At 36.2% G+C, this 20,719-nt stretch overlaps 2 protein-coding genes across 3 annotated transcripts; one reads left to right on the forward strand and one right to left on the reverse strand.

The window, feature by feature from the left end:
• Positions 1-275: 275 nt before the first annotated feature.
• Positions 276-9,169, forward strand: mmp13a.1 (matrix metallopeptidase 13a, tandem duplicate 1). The gene is made up of 10 exons (NM_001446336.1): positions 276-411; positions 3,033-3,286; positions 4,360-4,508; positions 6,206-6,334; positions 6,417-6,578; positions 6,662-6,791; positions 6,876-7,009; positions 8,436-8,595; positions 8,679-8,782; positions 8,872-9,169. The coding sequence occupies exons 1-10, from the start codon at positions 307-309 to the stop codon at positions 8,970-8,972; spliced, it is 1,428 nt and encodes a 475-aa protein (NP_001433265.1). The 5' UTR covers positions 276-306; the 3' UTR covers positions 8,973-9,169.
• Positions 9,170-12,854: 3,685 nt separating this feature from the next.
• On the reverse strand, positions 12,855-20,381 carry LOC147835147 (uncharacterized). 2 transcript variants are annotated; one of them, XM_087271521.1, is made up of 3 exons: positions 18,746-20,381; positions 13,494-13,600; positions 12,855-13,073 (listed from the first exon to the last, which is right to left on the reverse strand). In XM_087271521.1, the coding sequence occupies exon 1, from the start codon at positions 19,239-19,241 to the stop codon at positions 18,780-18,782; it is 462 nt and encodes a 153-aa protein (XP_087127647.1). In that variant the 5' UTR covers positions 19,242-20,381; the 3' UTR covers positions 12,855-13,073; positions 13,494-13,600; positions 18,746-18,779. The 2 variants fall into 2 exon arrangements, with proteins under 2 accessions (XP_087127647.1, XP_087127648.1); XM_087271522.1 differs by lacking the exons at positions 12,855-13,073; positions 13,494-13,600 and adding an exon at positions 16,932-17,483 and having other exon boundaries at positions 18,468-20,381.
• Positions 20,382-20,719: the final 338 nt, after the last annotated feature.

Consider the following 20,719-nt stretch of genomic DNA (forward strand, 5'->3'; position numbering starts at 1 on the left):
GCCCCAAAATAAATTATCTAAATTTATTGAGAAACGTTTAAAAATGGATTTTCTTAATGAGGTGTACTCATTTATGTTTAGCCCTGTATATATGCTTATATACTTTAAAAATAAAATATATCCTTTTTAGTATTATGCTGTGTGTAGTGTGGGACATGTCTCCCTGATTTCCTCTCCGGTGATGAAAGGTGTGATAGTGTATTTGTGACTCAGTGTTGCGTTGCACAATCAGTGCTTCTGTGGTGTATAAAAGAGTGGAGAAAACAGCAGTCTGCATCAGTTTCTTGAAGGAGAAGGAAAGCAAACATGAAGACCTGCTTCAGGCTGTGTGTTTTCATCACTCTGCTGTTTTCAGGCCACAGCAGCCCGATCGCGCCGCCTGCTGGAGGAGACCAGGACAAACTCGCGGAGGTCAGTACGACACCTATTTTAATGACTAAATGTGTGAATTCAGGTCAATTGAGATACTTTATGCCATTGCGATGACCATGAAAAAAGTGCACCAATTGACCTGAACTCACTCTATATACTTTATGTGTGCCTATTTAACCATTTTGGCAGACAAATCTGTAATCGAAAGTGAGCAAAGTTATCCACAAACTTCCCTTCAGGGATGTCCTCACTAGAATAGAATAACTAATTGCAGGCCTGTAGGCAGCCTGGTAAAAGAGGTGGTTCTTTTTTCTTAAAAAGTGGACCCTTTTGCAGTTTTTTGCCTTATTTTCTATTTAATCATGTTAAAATACTGCATTTTAGTGACACTTTAAGCACTATTTTTTGCTGAATTAGCTTGTTGGATGGTCGTCATAACCAACCACATTTTCTAATGCGTCAAAAACATTTCCTTAACATTTAGAATAAAAAAATTACTTATTATTAGAATTGTACTTCTTTTTTTTTATTATTTAAATGTATTACAATATCATTGGTAAAAAAAAAAATAGGAATCTGTTAAAGTTTTTAATTAAAACTAGCCTATTGTCATGTATTAGGCAAATAACAAACTGGCCAGCACATTCAACTTTCCTAAAAACCGCATCACAGGATTCCTCTTAGTCTTAAAGCCTTATTCAGTGGGTTATTTACACAATTTACCATAAAATAGCTATAAAAATAGGACAAATTAGCTCATGTATAAAATAAATTCTGGACCTTTGTCAGTGAGGGGTGGGTCTTTCGAACCACCCGAACCCCCCATGGCTATAAGCCTAAATTGTATAACTAGTAATTGTACAAAAGCAGAATGCTTTAAGTGAGAAGTAAATAGGGTTAAAGCGAGATTAGAAAATGTATAAAGGCATTTTTACACAGAAAAGAGGCACAAAAGCAATAAATCTGCCAATATTCGCATTTACTCAACCATTCAATGCAGCAAAGTGTCTTTACACTCAATTCTGAGCAGACACAGACTCGCTTTAGGGTCTTAAATCAGCTGTATGCTAAACTACAAATATATTAGACTTTAGTATTAGTATGTCAGACTTTAAATATAAAAACCTTAGAAGTCTATGTAATGTCCATATTTACTGTAGAAAGCTACGGTACACTCTAAAAAACATGTTATTTATTTAACTCAATGGTTGAGTTAAAAAAATATGTGATGCTTTGTGGGGTTATTTTGAACCTTTATTGGGTTATTTATTAATAAGTAAAGCAGTTGTGTTAAATATTTGGTGCTTTGTTGGGTTATTTTAACCCTTTTTTGGGTTATTTATGTATTAACTCAACCAGATGGGTTAAAAATTGTGAATTTCAAGTCAACTGATTTAACTGACACAGAACAGTTGTATTAATATGCATGTGCAATGTTGTTTTAGCATTATAACATTTATTTAAGCTTAAGCTCAAGTTTTTTTTTATTTTTATCAAATTACCTTGTGTCGTGTTTTATCCGCTTCACCCGCACTATTAATTATTGATGATACAAACGTGCGCTCAGCCGATGTTTTTGAAAACTGCAAGTTGTTTATTTACACAGCCAGATTGATAAAATTAATAGTAGTACTAACAATAGTAATATCAGAATATAAAAAATAACATGCAATCAAAATAACCCAATGCATTAGGTTAAAAAAACTTATAGATGGGAAGGTGCTATGATAACCTATAGTTGGGTTATATGTTGGGGTATTTTAACTCAACTATTTTAACTGAGTATGTGTGTGTTTATGTGTGTGTACTGACTTTGGTGGTTTACAAGTGGTTTAAAAGGACAAGCCTGATGTTGTTGCTACTCAAAACACTTAAAATTCATATCTAATCGGTAGGGCCAGACGGAATCTGCGGACGTTTTTTGCCATTTCTGCAGAGAATTCTGGTAAAAATCTGCGGATTTCTGCGGAATTATTTTGGGAGTATCCAGCGGAGTATCATAACTTACACCTTAATATATTAAATAAAAAGGAATAAATTACTGAATAAAAACTGAATAAATTCAGATTTACACATTTACTCAAGTAAATAAACAGAATTAATAATGAGCTATAAATCTGCGGAATTTGCATAAATCTGCATAAATCTGCGCGCGCAGATTCCGTGTGAGCCTACTAATGGGGTATTTCGGCATTCAAATTTTGCCACGTTATCTATGTGGGTTGAGTTTAGAGGTAACTTGATGTCTTTGCAAATCATAAATCAACAACAGATCATGTACATCTAATTTAATTCACTTTGAAAATGCAAATGCAGTGCTGGTGTGAACACAAATTATTATGCTTAAATTTAAAGAGATAGTTCACCCTAAAATTAAAATGTACTCACTGTTTACTCACGACAAGTTTCTTTCTTCTGCTAAACACAAAAGAAGATAATTGAAGAAAGCTGAAAACCTGTAACCATCGACTTCCATAACACTTGTTTTTTTCTACTATGAAAGTCAGTGGTTGGAGGTTTCCAGCTTTCTTTAAAATATCTTCTGTGTTAAACAAGTGAAACATGTTTGGATGAAGGAATAAATAATGACATTTCATTTTTGGGTGAACTATCCTTTAACAGGTATTTGAACGGGCTTTAACTGTGATCTGCTGTTTCAGAATTACCTGACCCGACTGTATGGGTTGCCGAAACCTGCACAGAACCCGAGCCCGTCTGGTGGTGAGAAACGTTCCAGTGATATGAGACTGAGGCTCAAGGAGATGCAGCAGTTTTTTAAACTTAAGGTGTCTGGAAAGCTGGACCAGGAGACGCTGGAGGTGATGAAGAAGCCCCGCTGCGGAGTTCCAGACATCAAGGCCTACTCAACCTTTGCTGGAGACTACAAGTGGAAAAAACATCAGCTGACCTACAGGTAACCGATCACAGAAAAACAGAGCATGTGCTGTTAAAGAGATTTACTTGTTTCAAGTCTTTATGAGTTTGTTAAACAGTAAAGAAGATATTTTGAAGAATGTTGGAAACCTGTAACCCTTCCATTGTGTTTGTATGTCCTACTATGGAAGTCAATGGTTACAGGTTTTTAGCATTCCTCAAAATATTTTGAGGAAAAAATGTGTGGAAAATATGTGTGGAAATGTGTGGAAAATAATATGTGTTCAACTAAAATAAGAGGTTTGAAACTTCTTACCATATTTCACCAGTTAATTGATTACTTTTTTTGTACTACAAATTTTTTTATTTAAATATGCAAATGAGACATTTTTTATGAAATATGCATTAGTTTGAACATTTCTATAGCACTAAAATCTTAACATTGGATAAATTCAGACCAAATATTTATTTTTTTTCACATTCTAGAATCAATCTAATTTTTTCTGATGGAGTTTTGAGAATTTTTAGTTCTGAACATACTGTAAAGAGTCTTTGTATTTTCCTATTTTTTGTAGAATAAAATGCAATATACGAGGAAAATTATGCGGGAAATGCAATATATATGCATATATATAATATACATATAATATTGCAATATATAATGCAAAATACATGCATATATCTATCTTTAAGTCAAGATGAAGTGGGGATTTATGACTGGGTGCATGAAAAAAACATATTATTAAGAAAACAGTCTTTAAAAATATGCATTGTAATAAAAATCTATAGACACAAATTTACTTAAATGTATTTTGGATGTTCATTTTCCATTACACTTAAAAAATGATTATGAAAAATCTAAATCTCAAAATTGAGATGCATGAAAAACAAATAAAAAATGTCTTAATTTCACTTTTTTGTTCTTCATTACAGCATTAAAACACTTTTTAGCTAAAACAATGGTTCTTTGTTCTCCTTAAAAAGCTACTTAATGGCTAAAAGCAGTTTGAGTGTCAAAAAAGCCAACAATAGCAATTCCTGTGGTTGCTGATGATACTGTGAGGTCTTATAAAGCCAGAAACAGGCTGATTTTGGAGTTTTTCTTTCTGCCAGGATTGAGAACTACACCCCTGACATGTCAGTGGCAGAGGTGGATGACTCCATCAGTAAAGCTCTGAAGGTGTGGGCTGACGTCACTCCACTGAGATTCACTCGCATCTACAGCGGCACAGCAGACATCATGATCTCCTTCGCCACTGGAGGTCAGTCTCTGAAACTCAATATTAATGCATATATAATATACATATATAAATCCTTACTGCAAGCTACATTTGAACAAATATGCAATTAGAATTATACCTTTATTGTCATTGTAGCAGTGTAGTACAGAATTTGTGTAATAGCTCTTAGATACCAACGACAATAAAAAAAGTACAAAACAAATAAACAAAAGTATCAACAATAAACAAAAGCCTGAACAAGACTTATTTGGAAAATGTTTGCGATTTGCTGCAGTGCGTTACGATGGATAGCATTTTCATTTTATGAATATAATTTTAAAATTTCCCACCCATTTTTATTGCAAGTACAATTGACATTGTTTATACACACACACACACACACATATATATATATATATATATATATATATATATATATATATATATATATATATATATATATATATAATATAAATATATAAATATATATATTATATAAATATATGTATGTATATATATATGTATTTATATATATGTATATATATACACCAAAACCTAAAATACACTGTCTAAAGAAAAATAATAAAAAAGAAAAGTAATATTAAAAACAATAAAAATAAAAAAAACTCAATTTAAAAAAATAAAAGTAAGAAAATAAATAAATAAAATAATAATAAATAAATAAAATAATAATAAAGTAAATAGAATAAATAAATACAAAAATAAATAAAATAATAATAAAATAAATAAACAAATAAGTAAATAACTAAGTAAATACATAAATATATAATTAAAATAATAAGTTTAATAATAAAAAATAAAAAAAGTAAATAAAAAAAGTAAATAAAAAAATTTAAATGATAATAAAATAAATAAATAAGATTATCACTCATTTGCGGGCGTCCGGGAGTCTCTGTACATTTGCGGGAGACTCCCGAAACAAGTGATTGGTGATTCCACATATGCCAAACAAACCGCGCTACATGGGCACCCTTATAGAGGTCTTGTCAAAAGTTAAAAGAGGCTATCCGTGATCTTAGATGGGCATTTTATTTCTATATATAAAATTGTGGCCACGCTTTTTTTTTTAAGGTGCAATTTTCAATGTTAACAAACCATTAACTAAAACGTTTGCTTCAATAAACCCCTAATTTGATGCTAATAGTCATTTTAATAGTAAGGATGAAGTTGGGTTTAGGTATTTAGGTTGGGTTTAGGTATGATTAAGGGTGTAGAATAAGACTAAGCAGAATATGTGCTTATTCAATACTATAATTTATTTGTTTTATTCCTTTTATCCTTATTTTTGGGGTTAATTGCATGTCTAATGTTTTATGTCTTATGGTTTTAAGTGTAAAAAAAAGTTGTGAGTCATTAATGAAAACTCTTGACTGCAAAACAAATCTATCTTTGAGTATAAATAAAGTAATCTACCTATGATAAACAGCCGATATATTTATAATAGGCAGGTAATAAAAAATAGTTCATAGTTAGAATTGGTCCCTACATTAAAGTGTTAACAAAAGGTTTACTATGAAGCTGCAAGCCCAATTAGGAATTCACAATTAGCATTATTTCAATTTTAATAACATTGTAATAGTATTAATATTAAAAGTTCATGATTTTTTTTAAACTACAAATTAAAAGTAGACAAAAATATATATTGTAATCTAATTTTATTTATGCACGCTATTTTATTATTAGTCATTGATCATATTTTTGTCTCTTCATCTTTTCAGATCATAGAGATGGCTACCCATTTGATGGACCCAATGGATTTCTGGCTCATGCCTTTCCTCCATTTGAGGGCATTGGTGGCGACGCTCATTTCGACGATGACGAGACATTCAGTTACAGATCTCCTCAATGTAAGCACAGAGGAAAAGTCTCATTTTAATCTTCTTGACCAACGCACAAAATAAAACCCAACTCTTTCTCACTCTTCCTCAGATTACAATCTGTTCCTGGTGGCGGCCCATGAGTTCGGACACTCTCTAGGTCTGGAACACTCGCAGGATCCCGGTGCACTCATGTATCCCACCTACGTATACAGAGACGTCGATAGATTCGTCCTCCCTCGAGATGATGTCAATGGAATCCAGTCACTTTATGGTAATGTTTATTAAATATTAGCATTTGTGATGCTGGAAACAACCTGAAACGTGCGTACCTAATCATTGACTTTAACCAAACAGGCCCAAACACTGACGTCAATACCGATGATTCAAAACCAACCCCACCAGTTACCCCGAACACATGTGATCCCAATCTGGTCCTGGACGCCGTCACCATGCTCCGTGGAGAGATTATGTTCTTCAAGAACAGGTAAACATAGACTGAAAAGGTTTTTTTAAAGTAAATATGTGCTATGACGGGACTGATCTGACCTGTGGCGCTCTTTATTTGCAGCTTCTTCTGGCGCAGTTATCCTCAGAGCGCAGATGTTGAACAACAACTCATTAAAAGCTTCTGGCCTGAGGCACCTGATAACATCGATGCCGCTTTCGAGAGTGTCATGCAGGACAAAGTCTTCCTGATCAAAGGTAAAAAAACACACACATGCTCCTTTGCAAAGAAAAGGCAAGGCAAGTTTATTTATATAGCACATTTCAGACATAATGGTAAAATAATAATGAATAATAAAATAAACCTAAATACAGTATAAGAAATAAAAAAATAAAGATTTAAAATGATTAAAAACACATAAAAATGTGTTAAAACGGAATAAAAAAAGAACACAAAAGTAAACAGAACCTTGTCATGCTTGCCCCGCCTCCAAGTTATTCTAATTGGTTCACTACTTATGAACTGACACCGCTTTAGTGTTAAAAGTTGAAGTTCTTTAACCAAGGGCCTACTCACACTATGCTATCCGAACCGTGCCCAGGCCCGTTTCCCTGATCGTTTGAGAAGTGTGAGTGCTCTGAATCAGGCTCAGGCATGCTTCACTTGGCCGCCCCTGGCCCGGTTGAAAGAGGTGTGCCTGAGCGCGGTTCACTTGGGCTTTGGCGCAGTGCGCTTGTCTGTGAGTACAAAACACACCACCCGAAACTGAAAGCGAGACGTGATTTTTAAGGGACTGTTTCATATTGATTTTCTAATCATTCTTACTGTTCAGTGAACGCAAACTGCCGTAGTTTATTAAAGATCCGCAAGTGGCGTATCTGTTCGGCAAAATATCTGACTGCGTGTTACTGCATCCCAAACGATATAACTGAAGAAATCTCCACGAGAGCGAGAGCGCTTCTGACCACCAGCTCAACATCGATGACGTAAGCGTGCCCAGGCCCGATTGTAATGTGTGTGCGGGCCGTCGGGGGAGACGGGAGGGGGGACAAGCATGCATTGGCCCGGTTCGAGGCAACTGTTCATAGTGTGAGTACGGCCTTAGATCAGCGCCTTGTGCATAGATTACTTTTTGGGGGAACACTGTAAAAAAGTCAAGCTGCTGCAAAGCATTTTTAGTTGACTTAACTTAAATCGAGTCAAGGGCAGTACTTGGGTTAAAAGTTGAGTCTTTGCAGCCATGCTTTGTTTTGAATACTGAGAACCACAATGGAAACAAGCCAAGGGGTCTATTGTAGTTTTATCCTCTATGGTTTCATTTCAAAATGTATGGGATACTTAAATGTGTCAAATAAAATTCAGACTCAACAGCAGGCCAGATTAACACCAACAATTATCTGAAATATCTGAAAACTTTTTTCTAGGTACATCATATTTGTTTAACTTTGCTAAGCACTTTATTTCAAAAGTTTCAAGGTAATTTTTTTAGTATTTAGCTTTTCTGAACCCTTAACCCTGCTGAAAGATGCTTAAAAAACAACTATTTTAGTCTTGCTAGAGTCTTGTCTTGCTTGCTTGAAATTGTACTGTACAATACAAAGGTCTTCATTAAACAATTATAGATACCAAAATAACTGTATTTCATATAAGACATGAAAATAATTCAGAAACTGTCATTGTCAGGTGAGAAGGTTTGGGCTCTCTATGGCTATGATATGGTGCAAGGCTATCCCAAGAGTCTCAGCATGTTCCGTCTGCCGAAAAATGTGAGGAAAATCGACGCAGTCCTCTACAAGGAAGACAGCAACACAATCCTCTTTTTCGCCAACAACCAGGTTTACAGGTCAGTGAATCACTTGAAAAAAATCGTTTCAAATTAGTTGCTTTTACAAAAATCGTCACCTAACAAGAATGAATGTCTTGCAGTTATAATGAAGGAATAAGGCAAATGGATAAAGGTTTTCCTAAACCAGTGGAGGAGGTTTTCCCTGGAATGACCGGGAAGGTCACCGCAGCCTTCCAGTACAGAGGTATAAAGGGTTTTACTATACAATATCACAAAAGGAAAAAAAACTGAGGTAAAATCCCATCTAACACTGTCTTTCATGATCTTTTGTAGGTTTAAACTACCTCTTCAGTGGATCAAAGATGCTTGAGTTTGGCTCCAACAACAGGCTGTTCCGCGTCCTGAACAACAATTATTTCCTGCCGTGCAAATAATCTTGAGCTTTTTTCTTTAATACTTACCGCCTGAAGAAGAATCCGAGCCATCAGTATTTTATATTATTGAGTAACTTATTAACAATTAACTTATTTTACTAAAAGTATTCATGTGATTGTATTATCCTTGAAAATCATTTGTGTGTATGACAATGATCTGATCAATGCAATTTTGAATAAAGGTTTGAGCAATTTGATTAACAGTCTGAACGCTGGTTTTTGAGTCAATGAGAAGTCTGCATCAAGTTAAATTTAGTCTACATTCAGTAGAAATGATATTAATATCAAGTTGAGTGTCTAATTTGACTTGTGTGGGGGAAAAAGCTAAATAAATAATAGGTATGATTATTGTGACATGCTTATTAAATTGCATTAAAATGAAATCATATTAAACGTAGTTAAACGTAGCTTAACTACACTTCATAACTTCCAAACATAATTACACGTGTGGCAACACCTCCATTAGCTAACTAACAAATAATTATACTAAGCTGCTCACATTACTAAAACTCTTGTAAAGTACACACTATTAGCCATTAGCAAAACAAGATCTCAGATAATCCAATTCCCATAAAGATCGTTCAAATTCTCACTAAACAATAAACTGAGCAGCACAAGTTGATCTAATAAATCAATCTCTCAATAAAGAGAAAACTAGAACACAGCAATTGCGAACAAAACCTAACGAAGCAAACAAGTGAACAGGCCTGCCGACATAAGTGAGGAGACTGGCTGTGAGACAAGCGCTCCTCCAGAACAATGGTTCTCAAAGTGGGGGTCGGGACCCCCCGAGGGGTCGCGGGACAATGAAGGGGGGTCGCCTGGTGGTTTCCAAAAATCTATTTATTTTCATTGAACCATAAGATTTACCATATTTTATCCATAACCTTCTGAAGAGAAAAAAATAGTCGTTTATACCATATATAGTTACTATAGTAGCTTATAGTTACTATTTCTTTTGGATTGCAACCCCTGGGGTAATTGCATTGTATTAAAGACACAGCAATAGCGTCAGATGCAGCAGATTTCATAATACCTGGTTAAACTTTGTGGCCCATTTACAGCTCTCATACATATTAAACAAAAAAATATATTTTTTGAAAAATTAAAAGAAGAATAGACTTGGGTCCATTGGTGTGTGTGTGTGTGTGTGTGTGTGTGTGCCATTGCATGCAAGGTTTCTGTATTTATAACCACCTCAGAGGATATTGGGGGTCACGAGTCACTGGCATTGTCATTTTGGGGGTCGCGGCCTGAAAAGTTTGGGAACCCCTGCTCCAGAACAGCGCAAGGGCAGCGCAGGGCTTTTATACTGCGCGGACCCAATCCTTATTGGCACGCCGATTGAGTGACAATGGTGATTGACAGCTCACTCGACCAATGGTTGCACACCTGAAACAAGACAGGATCCACAACAAGAGAGAATAGAACGCAAAACAGAAAACAAACAACAAAACACCACAACACAGACGTGAAACATAACACTCTATTGTATCCTACATGATTAAAAATGTCTTGCTGACTAATGTAAAACTAAGTGGTTTGATGTTTAGTAGCAAAATATAGATGCAAAATGACAATAAATTAGTATTTTGTGTAAAAGTGTGTAAAAATATAAAACTAATTTTTTGGCTTAGTAAATTAAATTGCTTTGCTTTGTAGGTGAATTGGATTAACTAAATTGGCCGTAGTGTGTGTGATCATGGGAGTGTAAGGGTGTTTCCCAGTACTGGGTTGCGGCTTGAAGGGCATCTGCTGTGTAAAATATATACTGGAATAGTTGGTGGTTGATTCCACTGAAGCAACCACTAATAAATTCGGGAGTATACCGAAGGAAACTTAATAAATCAATACTTTGCTTACATGCTGCATACTATACAATAGAGCACATGTGTCAAACTCAGTTCTTGAAGGGCCACAGTTCTGCACAGTTTTAGTGACAACCCTAATAAAACACACCTGATCTAACTAACTGAGTCCTGGGCTTTTTCTCAATTCCAAGAACGCAGAGAACGGACTTATGTTCTTTTGGAGAGCCGTCAAGCCAGGTGTCCTCAGAAGAACAAACTGGGGAGACCACGAGAACAGAGAATGCGTCCTCTAAGAAATGAGATGTTGCGTTCTTCCTGATGGTCACATGACCTTATTTGAATGAAATTATTTTAACATTACAGTAATAGTTTTTCCGTGGATGTGTTTTTATTTTTAGGACAACATTTGGCTGAGATACAGTTATTATTCAGTTCAGATGATCAGTTCAGGGTTCAGAAAAACCTAAATACTGAGAAAATCACCTTTGAGTTTGATTTGTCTAAATGATGTTTTTAGCAATGCATATTACTAATCAAAACATTTTGATTTTTACAAAATGCTTAATGGAAGATAAATTTTTCGATATTCTAATGATTTTTGACAAAATAGAGATCAGTAATTTTGACTCATATACAGTATATTTTTGGCTAATTCCCACATATTTTATATACAGGGTCAAATAACAATTTAATAACAGCGTAGTTGTAGATTAAAAATGTTAGCACTCCAGCAAATTCTGTTTTATGGCTTATTTTAGTTGCTCAAAAATTAAATGAATTAATTATTGCAGAATATAACATTTAAACAAAAATGAGCCCAAACTGTTCTTAATTTGACCTTAGAATCCCATGATTTTGTAAATAAAAGCATTATTTATGGAATTTCAGACATACATATATATATATATATATATATATATTTCTTTATATATTATTTTTTATTCTTATTTCAAGCTACTAAAATGTAAAAAAATTCACTTTGTTAAACTGTAGAGTTGAATTTTCACATCAACATTTAACATCATATATAACATCATATATATATATATTAAAATATGATTAAAATTCAACTCTACAGTTTAACAAAGTGAATTTTTTGACATTTTAGTAGCTTGAAATAAGAATAAAAAATAATATATAAAGAAATAAACCTATAAAATAAGAGAAAACGTACTAGCAGTTTATTACAAAGTTTTTGTAGCATAATACACAACACCAACCCAGACAATATATCACTTTAAACTAATAAAACTATTAGTTAGTACAAACTTTTCAAGGTTAAAATTTGTTGGAAGAAAGATTAAGGTCCCATAATGCAAAACATCAAATACAGAATTACTGTCATTCTGTCATTCCATACGGCTAAATTATGGACATTTTTCTACAGTGAGTACTGTATATGGACAGTATATCCTGTGGTTACATTTTAGGACATGAATGTGGGTGTTTGGAAATGACTGTAATAAACACCCTCAGGGTGTGTGGTTTCTGTCTTTGTTTTTCATTCATGTCAGGATTTAACTCATAGGCATTTGCTGTGCCCTGAAGGGAATTCCAGAGGTTATGTAAAACTACAATCAAGAGGGGGGGAAAACCTTTCCTGTCACGGTCTATACACACTCAGAAATAAAGGTACATGAGCTGTCACTGGTTACACTTTTGTACTTAAAGAGTTCATATTGGTACCTCAAAAGTATGTATTGGTACCTAAAAGTTTTAAGAGGAGCACGTTTGTACTTTTTAAATATTAGTATGTATCCTTGAGGTATTAATCCAGTAACATTTTAGGTACAAATGTGTACCTTTTGAAAAGGTACCACCCATTGAAAGCTTGCATACATTTATTTCTGAGAGTGTAGAGCAAACAAATTCTGATGCCTATTTATATAAATAATAACTATCATACATTTGAACCATGATTTACCTGAATATATAAAAACAATATTTGTATACAAAAAATATTTCAGCAATATTTAGAACAGGAATCATTTGATCATATTAAAAACTCTGTAATGATCACAAACCAGCCAAAATACACAGTTAAATGTCAATTTAAATCATTATACTTTACCACAATGTTGTTCATGGGTAGGCCTTCTGTCTTGCCGGTGACTGTAGCTTCGTTGTTAAATGGAGCAGTGTTGGAGTCCACTAGATCCTTTCAGAGGTGCACCCAGCTCTGTGAGCTCATAAACTCCTCCAGAAACTTAACCTGGATGATGGAAGCTTTGAGCGGTGCTTCTGACTGAGCCGAGCCTAGTTTGATGAACTGTTGTCAGTGTAGTTTCCCCTGGAAAACCAACAACAGGCGCTATGTCATAATTATGCCCCCACAAGAGCAAGCTCCTGATTGGTTAAGGTGGCCAAATGTCCGCTGAAGTTCCAATTTTCGAACTCGCACCGCACCATTTGCGCATATCGCCCCATTCGAGCGTATTGTGCCGCAGGATGTCTATTCACGCCTTTGCATTGACTTAACATGTAAATCACTCCCGCTTGACGCTTCTTCCACATCTGGTGTGAACGCAGCATTACACAGAGCAGAGCAGTGCGCCAGCGTCAAGCAGGAGCATTGCATAAGGCGCTCGGCTAATAACTTTGACTTCATAGTACAATGAATGCCATGTAGTGTGTGAAGCAGGCTTTATCCAAAGGAAACCAAAAGTGTTTATTTGTCAAAAGCACAGAGTGACAGTGAATGAGGACCCACCTGGCTGCATCAGAGTTGAGTCGAGGTGAGTTTCACTATCTGGACTGCAGGTGCTCTAGAAGCTCGGCAACAGCAGCAGGACTTCCCAAAGTACTGCTCTCCACTTCCTGTCTGAGGAACTTCTTCCTGTTGAGGGAAAAGTGATACGTTACAATCTAAAGTCACTTAAAAAGGTATCTAAATGTGTTACTTAGTTACTATTTAAGGAAAGTAATGTGAAAGTATGTGTTATTTGTTTATTTAGAATATGGGCTTATTTAGACCTCTGCTTATTTGCAGTTATTAATCATCTAAACTAATTTTTATTAATGGGCTTAATACAGTCTACTTTTACTTCCTTTAATTTAATAAAAAGTAGACTGAATTAAACCCATTAATAAAAATAGGTTTAGATGATCTTACTGATCTGTGCGCGCCAGCTACAAAAAGAGAATGATTTAGCATTTTTATTCTGCAAAGTGTTTTCAGCAGGGGTGAATAATGCAGCTTAATTTCACCAAGACAAGGTCTGTTTCTAATTATGCATTAAATTTCTATTTTGAAATAATAAATTGGCTTTCAATAAACAACGACTCAAGCTAGCTGTGTGGATCACTGTTACTGCAGTGGTTGCTAATAATTGAATTGCCAATCAGTGTACCACAGCCTGTAACAAAGCAAATAAACACCTGGGGCCTCATGTATCAACGGTGCGTACGCACAAAAACTTTGCGTACGCCAGGTTTCACGCTCAGAATCGCTCACGTTTGGATTTATTAACAATGAACTGAACGTGGGAATGTGCGCACCTTCACGGCAGCTTTCTGGCAGGCGTACGCACATTTTTTGTGCGTGTCTGTTTTATTTCCATTGGCGACTCCTAGAGGCAGTTGTGTTAAATTCTTCTCTACAAAGTGTCTGATCCTTGCAATGGCAGCTGTATGAGACGGGTTCATATAGTAGGTATGTAAGATTTCCATACCATACAGTTGACCAGCTAAACATTAAAGCACAATTTGCAGCGGTCGCCTGTTTTCCCAATGTAATCTGAGCTATCTACTGCACGCACATTGCTATAAAGACACTATCTGAAGATAAATTTGCATGCGTGAATCAGAAACATTTCCATTCAATAAATGTGCAAATAAAATATGATGCACAAACTTATTAATGATTCCTACTTGTCTTTCTCGTGATAAATAGTGGGCAAAATCTGATATGTAGCGGGAAAAAAAGAAGAAAGAATTCATCAGACGCTGGATTCGAACCGAGATTGTGCTCGAACGTGTCAGTATTTGATCATTTGCTTCTTATGAGGTGCGCCACTGAGACTGCTAAGGGTGCTGCAACAGTTTACAGATATAAACCACACTATGTCTTTTTTAAATGCACTCAGTGCGATGTTCAGACCCAACTGTGTTAACCGTACCAGCTAAACTCTCCCACTCTATTTTTTTCTTTTGTTGTTAATTCCGGAGAACAAACTTGCAAATAACACCGCTTTTCTCCGTTCTACCTCCGAAAGCAGCACCTCCAATTCACATTCTGTTCAAAGTTTCTCTTTTTGTTTGATTTTGCCGTTGCTTTTTCGTTGGGTTTTGCCATTAGCATAGTCATTAGCATATTCATACGGGGGAGGAGGCAGGGAGGGGTTTTGCGCTCGTGCATGTTGCGCTCAGTTTCACGTTCATTCGGATGTACAAAAGAATATGCGTGAGATTCGGCGTACGCAGTGTTTCATACATCTGAATTTTTTTCTGCGTACGCACATTTACAGCTTTGTGCGTACGCAATGTTTTAGTAAGATTTCCACGCAAGTCTTCGTACATGAGGCCCCTGGTTTATGTTGTCATATTTCCATTGTGTGTTTTTGTTGCTATTGTTTCTAGCTTAATAAAGAAAAAATACATTTGATATCAGAATCAGTTTAAAAATCTTTATTTTATTTTATTTTTTGCTGAATGAGAATGTCAGTTTTCTATTGGCCTTGTGGCAAAGTGAATAATTTCAGATTCTCTGCACATTTTTGCAATATATTTATTTAAAAATGACTGGGTACTCAAAAATGTCACTCGTTAAATCAATTACTAAATGATCAGAGATATTATATATATATATATATATATATATATATATATATATATATATATATATATATATATATATATATATATATATATATTATAATATAATAGTAAGACAGTTAAGAGTATAAGAGTAGGCACTGAGGCCCAACCCTATTCCACCATGGTCCGCTTATTTTAAAATGTCTGGCCTCGCCCCTCATTAATAGTAGTAGTAATATAGTATTAGTAATCTTTGGGTCAATAATAATTCTTTCATGAATCTCAGATCTTATGCTCATCGCCACTCAGGTTTGAGAATACACATGTTGAAAATTAGGTCAATTTAAATTTTTATTATTTAACAATGAAAAAAGTAGTGAGAATCACATTAAACACTACCTTAATAGCCTCAAAAGATCTTTTGTGTGTCTACTTTCTGAACAAATCCCTGCTTTAAACAGTCCAGACAGCGCTTTACTTCTTTGTTGAATGATTCAGTTGTTTGAGCGAATGGTCTCACTCGTTAGACAATACTACCACCTGCTGGAACATTGAGTCTTCTTTTGAGGATTATTTTTATTTTTAATCATCACTTTTTCATATTAAAATGCAATGAAGTACAATAAACTATATTCTTTGAGATAAAGAGATAGTTCATACACTCTATAATGTCATTGTTTACACACTTTTGTGCCATTTAAATCTGTAGGAATTTCTTTGTAGGCCATTTGCTTATCAGGCAACATTTACCTTGATTTTTCTTCAAGTGATGCTGATGAAAATTTTAAATTCCCTCCACCTGGGAACATCTTCAAGATGGAACGATTCATTTTCATAGAAACCACCTAAATCTTTCACGCAAACTTTCTAAAGCGACATTACAGTGTTGTGGTGGAAATGACACTGATACAGTGCAACAGCTTTATTTTGTATAAAAAATAATATTGATAATAGTCTCACATTAATAACTATAAATATAACTATAAAATATTTCATTTATTTCACTAGTGCTTAATTAAGATACATTAATAGTTAACAGATAAATTATATTTTTAAATGTTATTTTCATTGTTGAAGTTTAAAACTGGGTGTGCGACAAGGTGAAAACAATGATTTTGACAACTAAAAGGAGGTTGAATAACATAAAAAATATAATAGAAAGCTAGTAAATTTTTTAAGTAGGTTTATTGTTGGCAGAGCAGCGTGTCAGCATCAGCATTTGTATTGTAGACTATTTTTTTGTAAATATTTACCTGCTTCTTTTCACATTTAACATAATAATGAACTGAAATCTTCTTTCGGTGGTAATTTCTGAGCCAATTTTACAACTTTAAACAGAATTTTTGCAATAATTTGCACAAATTTAATTCAGGAAACCCAATAATGATTTTTTAAGTGGTCACTTGTTTTTATTTTTCTTTAGGGCTGTAAGTATTACATGTTTGATGACACAATCTATTCATTTCATTCACATGTTTTAGTGAAACTCGCCCATTTCAAGACACTGAAAAGTGTTTTTTTTACAAAACAATGAAATATATTCTTTAAATTAAGGTAACTAATAAATATTTTACCTATAACTATTTCATTCTTACCATCTGCAAGATTTAATTTATTTGTGTGCGTGTGTGTGTGTGTTATATACTGTATATTCTAGAGAAAAGATAACAGTAGCTTGAATTGGTCCATCTGTAACTCCACATGAGCAGTAATTTTAAAGTTTCTTCCGGTCATTCGGGTGCCATCTTCTGTCTGGAGCATCAGGCCAATCTTCTGCTGTCCAGAATTAGGGGGTTTGTCTTGGTCGGGCATCTCAGCTGAGACCTGTCCACTATGGGTGACCCTACCGGTAGCTGTGAAGTACCAGTGGCGTAGCTCTCATCATCACTGATGCACACAAGCCCTCACAGCACGTCAAGCTGCAAACCATGTGAGGGACCCTAACCTACCCTAACCAAAGACTGTAAAAAATATGTACGACGCGACAGCCCCTTTTCCCATTGAACGCCTTGAGGGCAAAACGCCTGCTTGACGGGCACAAACTGTCGCAAAAGACTGCTGAAATTGGAGCCTTGACATGCGCAGAAGGACTCTCTGATGGAGCCAGAGGAGGAGCCGCGAAAATGAGAGGAGTCGAACCAAACGCTTTATGTAAAATCAACCACGCCCCCCGAACTTCTCAGCATGCGTTTGCTGTCATATCAACACAAATGGATGTAATAACGTTAACAAATATGAGGGTTTTTTATATTCAATCACGCCAGCTCCGGGCCGCAGCGCATAACATACTCGCGGCGTCGCGGGTTGATTCGTCGCGGGTCGACTCGCTCGGCCGCCGCATCTGGCTCGATTGACTCAGGCTGGAATCGGGCAGTGAGTCCAGGCATCCGGAGTAGGTCCAGCAGAGGTAGTCAGTCTGAGCTCTTAGGGGTAAATCTCTGGCAGGTGAGAATCTAGCCAAACTGGTCCAAGTGTATTTGGGTGGCTAGGCGTGTATCAGCAAACTAATAAAGCCCGAAAAAAGCCCTGACCTCAGCGAATAAACAGTGTTCCACCAGGATCATGTATGTCAGAAACTGTATAGTTTACTGCTAAACCCATTTTGTCATGGTAAAATAACACAGAAATCGAATAATAACACTTAGGCTATGTAATAATCACGATGACACGCCCAGCATTAAATTACTGCTAAAAACAAACTGTTTACAAAAATGAAGATCTGCACCTATTTCAGCACAATAACCAGTGCCTTAATCGACCAGAACCATCTTTCGGGACATTTATTGCAAGTGTAATACATTTTTTTATTTGGGCTCAAGTCTCCTTCATTAACACGGAGGAGGCGGGCTTTATGACTTGTACTGCAGCCAGCCCCCAGGGGGCGATCTAACGGCCGAGACCTTCACTCAAACGCAGGCTTGCGGCACACTTGACCCTAACCCAACAGCTAACACTAACAACTCTAACAACAACCACTAATGTGCCAAAAACCACTCAGAGGAGACCAGCAACACGCAAGAAACCGCCTAGAAAACCTCGCTAAACGCATGTCAACATCCAAAAGAACCCAAGAGCCGAATATCAGCAGCACGAGCACGGACAACCACCAAAACATCCAGCAATGTGATAAACTTGAATGAAAAGTTGAATTTGATTTATTGCAAACTTATTCTATAACTATATACAATATATACACTATGTACATACGTGCCCGTGATTCTCCATCTGGCACTAGGATGGCTCAGTGCCTGGGCCTCTTCCTCCGGGGCTCCCTGGGCAGCGGCTCTTTACTGATGTCCACCTTAATTTGAGGGGGGACGCTGGACTCGGACCTGATCTCTGTGATGAGCACGCGTCCATCAGGCTGCACGGTCTCCAGCAGTGCAGGCCGGCCCAGCTTCTCCCACAGCCGCTGCTTTACCTCCAATCCTTGCTCAAGGGTGTATCGGCGAGCGCGCTTCTTCACGGTGGAGTCCATCACACTTCGGTAGATTTCCTGATACTCCTGCACACTCCGGCCGTGGATGGAGAGCGGCTCCTCCTGCGGACACTCACCCACTGGGGTGACTGAGGCTGCGGGACGGAGGACAGCTGCAGGACGGAGGACAGGAAGGACAGCCGCATTCCTCAGGTGTCGTTCCAGCAAGAAGTCCTTGAGGTGTCCGGGGAGAGTCCTGGTCCTTTGTGAGCGTCGCAGCATCATCGTGAACAACTTCAACTTCCCAAACTGATGAAACTCAGTCAAGGGGAGATTTGTGCAGAGTTGTGTAGCGGGATGATCAGAATTGACCCCTCTATAGATAGTTGTGTGGATTTGTAAACCAACTCACGTTGCCATGGTGACAGAATGACGAGGGTCATTTAAATGTACTACTTTACTTTAACTTCAGCGTTAAGTCAATTAGAGCAACAGGAGCTATGTTTGTACACTATTTTTTTTTGTTAAATGTTATTAAATCCAGAAAATATCTTAATAAATATTAGGTATAATAATAGAGGGCCCATATACCCAGATAAATAAATATTGACCCCGTTTTTCTTTATTAAGATATTTTCACCTTTGAACTTGAAAATCGCGTCATCCGTTTCCGCTTCAGAAATCTGGTCATGTGTGTTTATTTGTTTATTGCAGTACAGCGCAAATACAACGAAGCAAAATTCTACCATTTTCATCTACATTTACAGGATGAGCACATATAATAATCAAACCAATAAGATAATAATAAAAGGCAACTACTATGACAAGAAAATGTAAAATTTGTTTGTATCTTCAAACTGTAATTTAATGTTAAGCGCTTTCATCGTACCTTTGTTCTAACTGATTCGTCAGATATTGAACCACGCTTTTAAGGCATCCCTCAATCTGTGATGGAGGAAAAAAGACGTAGCCTACTTTAGTTTAGCCGCCGCCAGTCGCGGCAGTTAAACTAACTTCTATCAGGATGTCGAAGCATGCTAATAGGACTATTAATTTGCCAGTAACCTGGGTTAATCGTTTCCGGCGAATTGAATGCCAATGCAAAATCAGCACGTTAAGGGTCTGTTTTCTTTAAAAATCAGCGATCTCCACTGGCTGAGTAATATCCGATAAAAAGTGGGTCTCAAATTGTACAAGAAGCACTGCATTAAATTACATTTTCCCCGCCATGTCTTTATAACATGAGCATTTATTTTACCCCCATTATATTCAATAGAGCTTCTGCTCTAACCTGCTGATTCTGACGGGCGCGTGCGAGCAAACGGCTTTTTGTCTCATTTTACGCTTGAGCAACTAAATGAATGTCAAAGTCTGTTTAACTGATTGTATTTGAATTACATTACAACATCGATGCTGTAAAAGGAACCATATAAAATGGAAAAAAAAAAATCACAATAACAGGTCACCGGAATTGTCTCCGTATGGGAAACAAATTAAAGCAGTGGTTCTCAAACTGTGGCACTCGGAGGAATCGCTGAATAATGAAAGAAACAATTAACACTTTTAATCCTTTAATGCGTACTATAACATCGATGTGATCTGTTACAATTAGGGATTAATTACTGGACCGATGTTTGCTAACCGCCACAGGGTTCCGATTAGAGAACTTGGAGTCAGTATTAGATGATATATGTAGCTTTAATGATTGCTGAGATGGACAAATGCAAGGTTTCTGAGAACAATAAAGAACAAAAGAATTACAA

The sequence above is a fragment of the Danio rerio genome, chromosome 10 (genome assembly GCF_052040795.2).
Source record: "Danio rerio strain M-AB ecotype USA chromosome 10, GRCz13ab, whole genome shotgun sequence".
NCBI lineage: Eukaryota > Metazoa > Chordata > Actinopteri > Cypriniformes > Danionidae > Danio > Danio rerio.

Bases quoted from the DNA above. Each gene is read 5' to 3' on its own strand.
- LOC147835147 (XM_087271521.1), bottom strand. From the start codon at position 19,241: ATGATGCTGCGACGCTCACAAAGGACCAGGACTCTCCCCGGACACCTC.
- mmp13a.1 (NM_001446336.1), top strand. From the start codon at position 307: ATGAAGACCTGCTTCAGGCTGTGTGTTTTCATCACTCTGCTGTTTTCA. The intron at 3,287-4,359 runs GTAACCGATCAC...TCTTTCTGCCAG, and splicing joins AAACATCAGCTGACCTACAG to GATTGAGAACTACACCCCTG. The intron at 6,335-6,416 runs GTAAGCACAGAG...ACTCTTCCTCAG, and splicing joins CAGTTACAGATCTCCTCAAT to ATTACAATCTGTTCCTGGTG.